At 40.3% G+C, this 12,119-nt stretch overlaps 2 protein-coding genes across 2 annotated transcripts; one reads left to right on the top strand and one right to left on the bottom strand.

Moving 5' to 3' along the window:
• On the top strand, positions 779–6,969 carry LOC109710335 (tRNA(adenine(34)) deaminase, chloroplastic-like). Its single transcript, XM_020232847.1, has 5 exons — positions 779–1,654; positions 1,731–4,346; positions 5,049–5,136; positions 5,665–5,792; positions 6,363–6,969. The coding sequence occupies exons 1-5, from the start codon at positions 873–875 to the stop codon at positions 6,649–6,651; spliced, it is 3,903 nt and encodes a 1,300-aa protein (XP_020088436.1). The 5' UTR covers positions 779–872; the 3' UTR covers positions 6,652–6,969.
• LOC109711127 (ribosomal RNA small subunit methyltransferase nep-1) lies at positions 7,403–11,642 on the bottom strand. Its single transcript, XM_020234051.1, has 7 exons — positions 11,219–11,642; positions 10,084–10,176; positions 9,285–9,429; positions 8,788–8,898; positions 8,613–8,695; positions 8,471–8,528; positions 7,403–7,771 (listed from the first exon to the last, which is right to left on the bottom strand). Exons 1-7 carry the CDS (start codon positions 11,537–11,539, stop codon positions 7,692–7,694), a joined length of 891 nt encoding a protein of 296 aa, XP_020089640.1. The 5' UTR covers positions 11,540–11,642; the 3' UTR covers positions 7,403–7,691.

Below are 12,119 nucleotides of genomic sequence, written 5' to 3'. Positions count from 1 at the left end.
CGAAATCGGAATAAAACATTCCTACTGTCGGTGTTTGGTTCAGGTGGATACAAAAAACGTAATCAAATTAATATACCAACATTATCTTTATAATATATTAATTTAAATTCAAATTAAAAATTAAATATTAAAAATTTACATCAAAATTTTGAAATAATGTCAAAATTTTAAATCTATTTGTTTTAAAACAAATTAAACTTTGAAATTGAGTGGATAATTTAAAATATGAAACTAAATTTTAATTTATTCAAATTCAAACTTTAAAATTAGATTCGAAATACTTGCTTAAATTTTAATTTTTAATTTAAGTTTAAATTAAAATTTAAAATTATATATTTAATTTTTAAATTTTAACTCATATTTTAGTTAAAAAAGTTGAAAAAATAAATTTAATCCGCATAAATATCCATTCCATCCGGAGGATTGAAAAAAGAGATGATTGGGGAATTCCCATTCCACTCGGGAATCGAAATTGGAATGAAACTCCCGCGTACCAAACACCTTCAAACGAAATTACCCATTTCGATTTTGATTTCAGAGTGAAAAGAAGCAAACCAAACACACCGATATTTTGCGGTGTACAAATAACACTGCTGTACAAATACAATTATACAAAAAGGATAATACCGTACACGGCGTTACCAACTCCGCTTAGCTGTCACGTGACCGCCCCACGTGACCGTGTCCCCATGAACCCGTCTTTTTGTCGTCACCACCAGCCAATAGGAGCCCGCCACGTAAGCATGCCCCCCTCCTCTCCCCGGAACTCAATCTCTTCTACATTGCGGCGGAGCACCACACCGCGCCTCCACTTCACCTTCGCCGGGGCTGGGGAGTAATTTTCCGTGTTTCCGATTTTACCCCTCCCCTCCATGTACAGCGGCTACGCCACCACCGCCCTCCTCGCGAGGGCAAACTCGTCATTTCACTACTCCGACCGGCCCCCCTCCTCCTCCGTCGCCATAAACCCTAGCCTCCTCCTCCTCAACGCCTACCTCCTCCATCGCCACTCCGCGTTCCTCTACTGGTCCCGCTCCCGAACCTTCCTCCCCGCGCGTGCCGCCTCCGCCGCCGAGCGGCGGCGCTGCTGCTGCTGCTGCTGCGCCGGCGCCGGCGCCGCACCGGGCTTCGCCGAGGCGGCGATCGGGTTCTTGGCGTGGGAGCGATCGGATCTCCGACCGGGAACGAGCCGCGAGGAATCTCGGAGGGGGGAGAGGAGAGATCGCGCGTGCTCGGCGTGTGGATCGGAGCGATCGCGGCGTCGAGGAGGTGGGGAGCGGAGGAGGAGGCTTGTTGAGAGGCAGGTTCGAGAATTATGGAGATACGATGACGACGACGACGACGACGACGACAATGAGTGGGAGGAGAGAGAGAAAATGGCTAGAAAGGATAAGGGCTCTAATTCTAGGGTTTATGGTAATAGAAAGAGAGAAGACTATGATTATGATGAGCATGACGATGACACGGCTTGTAGAGAGGCGTTTCGTCGAACATCTGATGCGCATCGAGGCGGTAGAGAAAGGGTCGACGAGAGGACGGCCCGATATCAGCGGAGAAGCGAAGAGAGTGAGGAGGAAGAGAGGGATTTGAGGACCGGGTCGCGGAAATTTACGCGAACATTTGATAGGCATGATGATGATGATGATAGGAGGAGATAGGTGGAATAGTATTTGATCTAAGGAGTATTAGTAATTAAGAAATAAATCCAAGAGCTAGGATGATAGGAGGAGGAGGGCGGGGGCTTCTTCGACAAAGGTGAGTAAGAAAGATTTGATTCGTCACGCTGAGGAGAGAGATCATTACGACAGCGAAGAGGAGGAACAGCATTTGAGGAGAAGAGAATTGAAGGAGAGAACTCGAAACAGTAACTCAGATCGGCGAGTAGTAGGCCGATCTGAACGGAGGATTGAAGATAGTAAGGACGAAGAGAGAGACGAAGAATTGTGTTATGAGGCGCGAAGTAGATCGAAAGCATCGGCACGAACAATCAATGTGCGTGAGGATGATACGAGGAGTTCATCTTCAAGTTTGAGGAAAATGGTCGCTGCGAAGAAGGTGAGTAAGCAGGATTCACAGCTTGTAACAAGAACAGATTCAAAGGAAAATTATTATCAAAATAATAATAGGAAAATAGTCGAGGACGATTCGAGGATAATCGGTAGTTCTCACAACCGGTTTGATTCGAGGAAGACGGATTACAGTGTCGGCATCGCTTCATCTTCAAAGCAGAATACGAAATATGATCTGCAAATAGTCGGGCAGAACGAATCGAAAAGAAGCTCGGAGAAAATCATGGACATATCGGAAGTCAAGAATCACAATATTCAGAATCAACAGCATAGAGAAGACAATTCTACTCAGCTGATGAGAAATGATCGAACCCAAATCGATCAGCAGGTAAGCGGTAGAACAGAATTAGATGTTACAGCTTCATCTCAAAATCGGCACACTCAGAGCAATATTGATAACAAAAGGGTTAGGGAAGATAATTTTCCCTCAATTCGGAACTCAGAACAGCAGATAAGGCACAGTCGAAGCCAAATCGATCAGCAGGTGATCGATAGAACAGATTTAAGTACCTCGAATGTGACGAATCGGCGCAGCGAGATAGATCAGAAACTGACGGGGTATACAGAATCGAGTAAAAGCTCGGAAAATCTCGTGGATATATCGGAGGACAGGAGCAGCGATGATAGGAGAGAGGATCGAAGGGATGCGTCTTCTTCAACTCATAATCTAGTTGAGGTTTCGAGGGATAAGAGAACCGATATCAATCAACGGATAGTACACAATACGGAACTCGATGTGCAGAACATAACTCAGGTCAATGTCACTAATATTGCTAGTAGTAGTTCGCAAAGCATTGAGGAGAATAGAAGGGACAATCGAGAGCATACAACTTTTGTTGTGAATCTTGTTGGCGGGTCCAATTCCGGTACAAGAAGCGACGACGAAATCCATAGACAAAGTCTAGAGGTTTCTACATCTAATATAGAGAGGCTAGACAACGAGATGATCGAGAATAGGCGTCTCGAACGTCAGCATAGTTTTAGAGTCGACTCAGGTCAGAATACTGTTTTGTCGAATTATTCGAGGAGTGATATCGAAAGAAGGGAAAACCGCGAACTGATTCGGGAGGTGGAGGAAGAAAGGAGCAGAATCCAAGAGGAGAGCCAACAGCAAACTAGTCAAATGGTTATTTCTGGTAGTTTGGAGTCCGCTACTCGATTACAGGATTCCTCCGCATCATATGTGGGAGAGTTTGTCGACAAACTAAGCCAAGAAATGTCAAATTCTGACAAAAGAGATAATTCATTGAAAATTTCTTCTGAAATTGAGGCAGAAACAGTGCGCGGCAGAACAAGCCAAGGTACTGTAGTTGATACTACGGCAAAGCATAAAGATGGGAAACATACAGAAGTTGTTCTGACCACCAGTACTCAAACAGGTGAATCCTCTAGTGCTCAAAAAACCCACAAATCGTTGTGGGCTTTTGTCGCTGATATTATTCGATTGGGTTGGATTCATCAAGGTGAATCTCACAATCCAAATAAGAAATCAGGTAAAAAGAGTTTGTCTCATAATTCCACGAGTACCGAGGCTTGGTTTTCCGGGCAAGAGCACGAAACCGATGAAACCCAAAAGAAAGGCAAAATCAGCTCGCCCAAAGAACAACCATTGCTCATTGAAAGGCCTTTTGATACACCGATGATAACATCAGAAACGGGTACATCAGCATCAACTTCAGTAGATTTAGCGAGAAAATCGCGAGAAAGGACTGAGGTTAATGAAGAAGGACGCAGAAGTACTCCTAGTGTAATAACAGTCGACCAGCCTTTGAATGTAATAGATGATACAGCTTCGGCTTCTATAATAGAGATTACTGATAGTGGGAATGCGCAAGTTCCTGTGATAGAAGAACCGCCGGAGATTTTGCAAATTGGAGGGAAAGAAGGGGAGTTGAGGCGGAGAAAGCTTCAAAGGAATAAGCAAGTGTTAAAAGAAACGTTCGACGATTGGGAGGAAGCGTTGGCTTCTTCAATACGAATAACCGATAGCGGGAACACACGAGCTCCTATAATAGACGAACCGCATGAGTTCGTCCAAAGTGAAGGGAGAGATGGAGAGTTGGAGCAGAGGAAACTTCAAAGGAATAATCAAGTGGTAAAAGAAACGTTCGATGAGTGGGAGGAAGCGTTTAAGCGTGACAGTGAGCAGAGGAAGCTGGATGAGTTTTTCATGAGGGAGGCTCTGGTGGAAGCTCAGAGGGCTGCAGATATATGGGAAGTGCCGGTCGGGGCTGTGCTCGTACAGAATGGGGAAATCATTGCGCGTGGTTGCAATCTGTGAGTAGTAATTCTACTTTGTCCTCCTCGGCATTTCTGAGTTCTCTTTTAGCGCTTCTACATTTGTGTGTTAATTGCATATTTAGTCTCTGAAGTTTGATGTTTTAATTTCATCCTCAAGAGTTTCAGTTGTAACTATTGACCCCTTGAAATTGCGCCCCAATTTCAATTTCACCTCGAGAGCTTCATACTAGTTGCTGAAGTTTGACTTCAATTTTGGTTCTGCCCCTAGAGATAATTCTAATCCTCTGGAGTTTCAATTTCAACAAACAGTAATTTGATGGAGCTGCTGACATAGTGCTTTATCAGAGGGTAGACTAATGGAAAGACTTAATTACTAAGTAGAACAAACTTCAAAAGATCAAATTTGAAACTATCACACACCTGCAGAATAATCTGTTTATGTAGATACCCCTGTGAAATCTGGAATTTTATATCGTCCTCTGGAAATTGTAGTTTCCTACAATAGTACTCTTTAAGGGAAGTCATCCAATTGTAACAGAAAATGCTTCTTAAAGAGGAGAATTTTTGCGAATTCAATGGTATATGTGTAAGAAATTAAAGTTTCTAAGATATGAAAATGTTGATTTTGAGGGTGTGTATACATTAATAGACAATCTTGGAGGGGTATGTAAATATGTTACTCCTATTCTTTATGCTGAATTGCAGTTGTATTTTAACTATTCTATTTTTTATCTTCAGAGTTGAAGAGCTGAGGGACTCAACTGCTCATGCTGAGATGATTTGTATACGCGAGGCTTCCAATGTTCTTCGGAGTTGGCGCCTTGCGGTAATATTCATTGATGTCTCACTGCGAGTTTTATAGACATGTCATTTCACTTCTATTTTGTTTCTGCTTTAATTATCTGCTTAATCTGCTTTGGTAATTGCTGTGTGATGTATTGTGCTTCTACTACTTATTCTTCCGGCTTTTCTTCTGGATCTTTTGCGAACATGCTTATTTTTATAAAACTACACTGATAACAGCAATTATAAAGGTGACAATAAAGAAGGACAATGATATGGAAAGAGTTTCTCTCTTGGTTAACTTCACATCACTTGCAAATGTTACTAGTTTATTCACATGCCATGCATTTGTTATCAATATCTAATTCTTATACGATTTGGTAGGCATTTGAATGAGTCGCTATAAAAATTTTTCAATGGACTTGCTCAGTGACCCATTGGTTAAAGCTATCTGAAAATTCTTTTGTTCATGTATTTGAAGTCCCATTCAATTAACAACAAAGATGGGACGCCGCTGTTTAATTATAGATTGAAATTGTTTACCTTTAACCAAAACCTTTTCTTTTTTAAGGGCACAACACTGTATATTACACTCGAACCTTGTCCAATGTGTGCCGGGGCAATTCTTCAAGCGAGAATCGACACTGTGGTGTGGGGAGCTCCAAACAAGCTTCTGGGAGCTGATGGTAGCTGGGTTAGGTATGGCATTTTGCGTACAAATTTACTCGTTCATGTTCTCTACCGGGGTTGTATGTGTTCGCACGCGCATGCGCATGCATCATGCATATATACATGTGCATGCAGTTCCACGCATACCCAATTATACAGAAACAGTTATTGTTGGTTCCTCGCAAAACAGAGGAGAAATACTAATCTATTAGTTACTCCTAGCTTTTAATAATCTTAAGTTTTGGAAAATTGGAACTTATCGATTTACTTCCGTGAGCTACAGCCCATTTTGAACTGGGTTCCTTTCAAAATTTTGATTTTAGTACCTAAACTAGTTTTGCACATATTATTCCTTACTATCGGGCACCTAAATGGTCTTGTTAACTTTTACTTTATATAACATAAAAGAATTATCTGTAATCTTCAGAATATTGATGATAATTTTTTGTAGGACATTCTATAAAATTAGAACTAAGGTAGTAAATTCATAGATGCTTAGGTACTCATTTCAAAATGCTCTGTAGTTTTGATAAGGCCTGTACATTTTTACCGTGCATGATGAAAGTAAAAGTGAAACATTCATGCTCAATTTTTTTACAGGCTTTTTCCGGGAAACGACGAGAGTAACAGTTTAAATCCATCGGACAAACCAATCGGCCCCGTCCACCCTTTCCACCCAAACATAACCATACGGCGAGGAGTCCTCGCTCCCGAATGTGCGGAAGCGATGCAACAATTCTTTCATTTGAGGAGGAAGAAGAGGAACAAGAAGGCTGAGCCTCCGCCTCCGCCGCCGCCGCCTCCTCCTTCGTGCCTTCCGATGCCCGCCCACCCGCTCAAGTTCTTCACGAAGATGCCTGGCATGTTCTCCATGTTCTTCTGCGTGTAGTATTATTTTTTTCGGCTTTTGCTGTGTAGCTGTAAATTATGATCATCTTTTTTTTTCTCTCTAATGTTTTATGCATCTGCATAAACTTTGTTGTCTACATTTTCTGCGACAGCGAGTGCGCGAGATTTCAATTTGTTGGTATTTCGTTGCCGTTCGAATGCGCGAAAGTTTTTTAATTTTTGATTAAAAGATTTCGTTTGAGAATCAAATGCAGTTGTGATTTAGTTGGTGTGTTGTAAAATTATTGTCTCAGTAAATTGTGAATGAGACTGAATTTTTTATGATCAAAATTTATCTTGAATGAATTCTTGGGCCTCAGATTGGTTGTTCCCTCATATTTTATCTATCTATTGATTTATTTATCTTTTCAATCTATTTATTTGTTATTTTCTACCAATCTTATCCACAAATATTAATAACTTCTTAGTTTCTAAACCAATAGTGGTAACTTCTTAGTTTCTAAACCATCGATATAAAATACTTTAACCAAACCACTAGTACAAAATGCTTAAGATTTGAATATTCCTATACACATTTCCTTTTCCTCACACAAACTATAATAGAAGCTGTGTCAGATTCAGAGGTGGTTGTAGCTTTAAAAGTAAAAACTATCCAATGTAATGTAAAATAGTTTTTTTTTTTAATTATTTTTTTAATTGCCTTGCTTGCTGCCGCTGCTGCTTCTCGGAGTAGAGAAACATTTCCAAAGTTACGAGTCAAAAGGCGAACCCAAACCTACTCTTAAAATAACTGGTTCAAAATGGCGAGGATAATGCACATTACGCAAAACATAATCATCAAAATTTTTACGAAGAATACATGATGTAAATCCTGTTGATTCGGTGACAAGCAGGAACTTATAATTTAGTAAACAACATATAAGGCTGTGAGAGAGAGAAAGAGAGTGGCTTCTGAAAGGACAGCTAGTAGGAGAGAGAAAGTGCGTAAATATCGGCAGAACTATCGGATGACCGAAAAGATACTTGCTGTCGATTGTTCATGTCGTTTCACCGGATCTTTATCACTGTTGATTGTACCCTTTATCCGATCTTCCACTTCTGCTCCAATGCGCCGCATATTCGATTTAAGCAGCACGCGGCGCTCAGAGGGTAGCTGCAAACTGCAGAAGAACAAAATAGCAAGTTAAAACAACAAAGGTTTAGAGGAGGTTATATTACCCATCCCGACTTTAAAAGAGCCATGAGGCCACCTAAGTAGTACGATTTTGCGACGAAAAAAGATGCTCTCTAGAGGCCATGTTCAACAAAAACAGATTGCTCTGGTGGTTTTCCGTCGTTTTCAGAGTTCGAGAAATGATCTTTACATTGCTCTGAAGTTCTAGTTGGCCTGCGGAGTTCTTTTTTTTCCCCTTCACGAAATAAAATCTGTGCACACTGGGTTTCGAACCAGCGACACGAGGAAAAGCATTTCATGATGCTAGCAAGGAAGAAGACAACTAAAACTCAAAAGGACATTAAAGCGCATCCGAGCTCTTTTGAGCAAAAAGCTCGGGCCAGCTGAGTTCAGCCAAAGTGACACTCACCTAACAAATCGAGCTTACAAATCTAGCTCGAGCTCGGCCTGTTTACGAAACAGGTGAGCTCGAGCCGAGCCGAAAGAAATCAAGCTCGGGCTGGCTCACAAGCTATGAGCTTCTTTGAATACTTACTAAATACAGAGTAACAAATAACTACGACAATAATTAGAGAGAGAGAAAATAGTAATTGAAGTTAATTGTTCAAGTGCAATTTTGATACTGATTGATGCTTCATAATAAAAAATCTCAGATAAAATCTCTTTAATTAGAAAGATTACTCACTCGATATAAAATCATCTGTATTTTCCTTGTCGATCATCCCATGAGCCATAGCCCCAACCTGTGACAAAGCTCAGAAAAGGTGATCATGCAGAATGATACATTTCTAAATAAATAAATACATTGTGTCAAAATTTGCACATACAATGAAGACAAGGCTGACGTCGTCGCTGGCTCCAGCAACATAATCGAATAAATTAACTGATTTTTCTGCGCTGTACGAGAGACCTACAAATCGTCCGCAAGCATTAGAATGCGCTTTAATGGCTTGATGATTGTATTATAAATATAGGGAAAAAAAAATGATTAAAACTTCTCACCTATTTTCCGTGAGTCGACAGGTAAATAGCGGGTCACAGGGTTCTTTATGACATTAAGGAGTTTCTCACGCTTGCCAGCAGCGGTAATACTCAACTTCTGCAGTAATTGTGCTGGAATGGAAAGTATTATCATAAGCGTTATGAAAGATATAGAAGCTTTTAGAAATATATCCCTATTCACATATAACCCAGCAAAATTCTCAATTTTCAAATATGCAGTTTCTTTAAAATGACGCCTCTCTTAAGTTGAAGCTTAATCCAATTAAAGGGAAAAGCTCGTTTTGCAGTATCCAATTCAAGGAGAGCATTTTACTCGGTGCATATGTAAGAAATAAAGTTCATTAAAGGACATAAATGATAATTAATATTTGCCGTGTAAGTATATAATAATTCTGTCGGGATATATATATGGTACATATTCATAATATACAGAAATTAAACAGACCTGGAAAGATAACACTGTACTGAAAAAACGGCAGTGGTTTCCTGTAACTTACACATGAGACCGCAGAACCTTTTAAACGTGCGTGGCATGCGAACGTGAGGTTTAATTTCAAAAAGTACTCCTCTCTCCGTCTTAACATAAACAGCTTGCAATCTCCCAGCCTTTGTTAGGGGGCTATCAAAAATTGCAAGAAGCGCCTGATGCAGATATCAGTTGAAGTCAAAGGTCAAAATCAAGCAAATTGAGAAGAAAATAATACAGAAGTTCGAGGATCAGCGACAAGCTAATCATACATATCTAAGACATGCTTTTTGTAGCACATGCAATGTGGCTTTTACATTTTAGAATATTGTGACTATGTTATTTGGCCTCAAATGTCAACAGGCATTTTAGAATTCTTGAAAGTCAACAATGTTCTTCCCTTATATAATTTAGTCCAAATTACACTTTTGATCCTCAAACTAAGGTGAGCGACACTTTGGTCCTCAATTTGTTATAATATCTAGCTAAAGCTTTCTAAATGATTGCAATCAGTACAATTTCTTAGTTAAGTAATGATATGTTGCTGATATGTTAGTGATGTGAGATCTTATAATCGATGACGTGGCAACTGTTAAGTTGCCATATCACTACCACATCAGCAAAGCATCAGTATGCGGTCAACAAAATTGGATTGTATGACTTAAGTTGCACAAATTAAAAATGTTTGAGCCAGAAATTGCTACAAATTAAAGTTTGAGGACCAAAAGTGAAATTTACCCTATAATTTGAGTTTTTAAGTTCAGTATACCAATAATATTGGACCTAGTTAACCACATAATGGCATAAGAGCATCAAGAAGTTCACAATACCTGGTGAATTATATCAGGCCGGTAATCAGCCGGATTGCGATTCTGCTTTCTTAGGAAGTTAGCATGATCATCTGAGTTCAACATCTGTAAATTCTGAAAAAATATATATAGAAAAAAATATTTAAGTAACCCTCGGAAGCAGTTAGAAGGATGCATACAAATGCATAAAATATATGCTAGAAAGACTCATCGTGAATGAGTCTAAGAAACATATGATATAGCATAAAGAGTGCGGATTCAGAGCAAGGACTCTCCGGTGTGCCATTGGCACGGCACGGCACGGCACGGCACGGCACGCGGGAATGGGTTGGTGCACTCCCCATATATATGTCGGCATGGTCTACATGGGCTTATCGGCGCGACAATCCGTGATTCATAGCAAAACTAGGTACTGGCGTTAAGACACCCCAATAGCCCCACATCGAATAACGTGAAACAGTGCGAAGAGTTTATACGTGACGGACACAGTAGAGTTAAAAACTAGGCTTATGCATTTTAGGCAGGTGGTTCGCGACCCTACAAGTTATTAGTGCTAGTAGGCTGGATCATTACACAGTTTATAGTGGATTGCACAATTTTGGATCATGTTGCTCAAAGAAGAAGGCCACCGAATAGGCGACACCTCCGCACTCATTTTGAACAAAATCTAAAAATCTACTGTTTGGATTCTGCAGAACCTAATACTTGAAACTTAATCACAAACCCTTGATAAAAATCTAAAATCTACTGTTCGGATTCTGCAGAACCTAAATACTTGAAACTTAATCACAAACCCTTGATAACAATCTAAAATCTACTGTTCGGATTCTGCAGAACCTAATACTTGAAACTTAATCACAAACCCTTGATAAAAAACAACCAGAAAAAGGAAAACTTTAAACGCCTCCTCAATTTCGAAAGCAAGAAAGAGTAACCTTAATCGATCACAGTATATAGCAAGAAAGAGCAACCCCAGTCAAGATCACATTCCCAAAATTGTAACTCATTTCGAACTAAATCAAATTTTCGATCCTCTACGTCCCAATTCTCGAACCCTACTATCGAAAAACCCTAATTCTCTAAATCCCCCATAACATAACCAAAGCCTATATCCAACAAAACCCTAATTAAACCCTAATCGATATAAAAAACTCACCTTTCCCACTTTGCCGACCTCGAGAGAGGCCTTCTCGAGGACGAAGATGACCCCCGGCCGCTTCCTCCCGCCATCGACGACGGGCCGCGCCACCACGGGGAGCCCCGGAACCTCGTCGTCGTCGTCCTCATGCGCCTTCCTCCTCCTCCTCCCCTCTTCTTCCTCCTCAACCTCTTTCTCCACCTCTCCTCCATTGCCTTCCTCCTCTCGCCCCGCTTCTTCCTCTTCTTCTACTACTTCTTCCTCATCGTCTTCGACCACCTCTTCGAGCTTCCTCTTCCGCCGCTTCTTCCGCCCCTTCGCTGCGTAGGAGCGGACCATCTCTCTATGTGAGCGGCCTCGCTAGGCTAGGGTTTGAGGACGAAGACGACACTGCGGGAGACGAGGAGAGGAGGGGTTTAGGGTTTATCGTTTGGGTGCCGGATACGGTTTATTAAATCTACGGACCGTGACCGGTTCGGTTCAACTCCATAAACCGGATATATAAATTAAAATATGGCTAAATTATAAAAAATCCTCCCACAAAAAACACATTTTTTTCACTATCCCTCTTTAACTTTCAAAAATTTATATTTTACTCCCTTAAAATTTTAAAAATATTTTCAGAAGGGTACGGTGTTAATGAAGAGGGCAAAATGACCAAATTAACTTTATTTCTTTTGTATTTAAAAAATAATTTTTTAATATATTTTTGCTATTTTGAAAGATATTTTTGATATAAATTATAAGAAATGGATGGAATACTAATGGAATCTTATGCGGGAGGGGGCTAAATGCAATATCTTAAAGGGTTGAGGGAGTAAAATATAGATTTTAAAAATTAGAAAGGAAAAGTAAAATAATCGAGTATTTACGGAAGAGTGTTCTATAATTTAGCCTTAAAATATTGAGTTTAAAGTGT

Source organism: Ananas comosus, linkage group 5, assembly GCF_001540865.1.
Source record: "Ananas comosus cultivar F153 linkage group 5, ASM154086v1, whole genome shotgun sequence".
Taxonomy (NCBI): domain Eukaryota; kingdom Viridiplantae; phylum Streptophyta; class Magnoliopsida; order Poales; family Bromeliaceae; genus Ananas; species Ananas comosus.
Note: the sequence above shows the minus strand (reverse complement) of the source record. Positions and strands in the feature narration are given on the sequence as shown.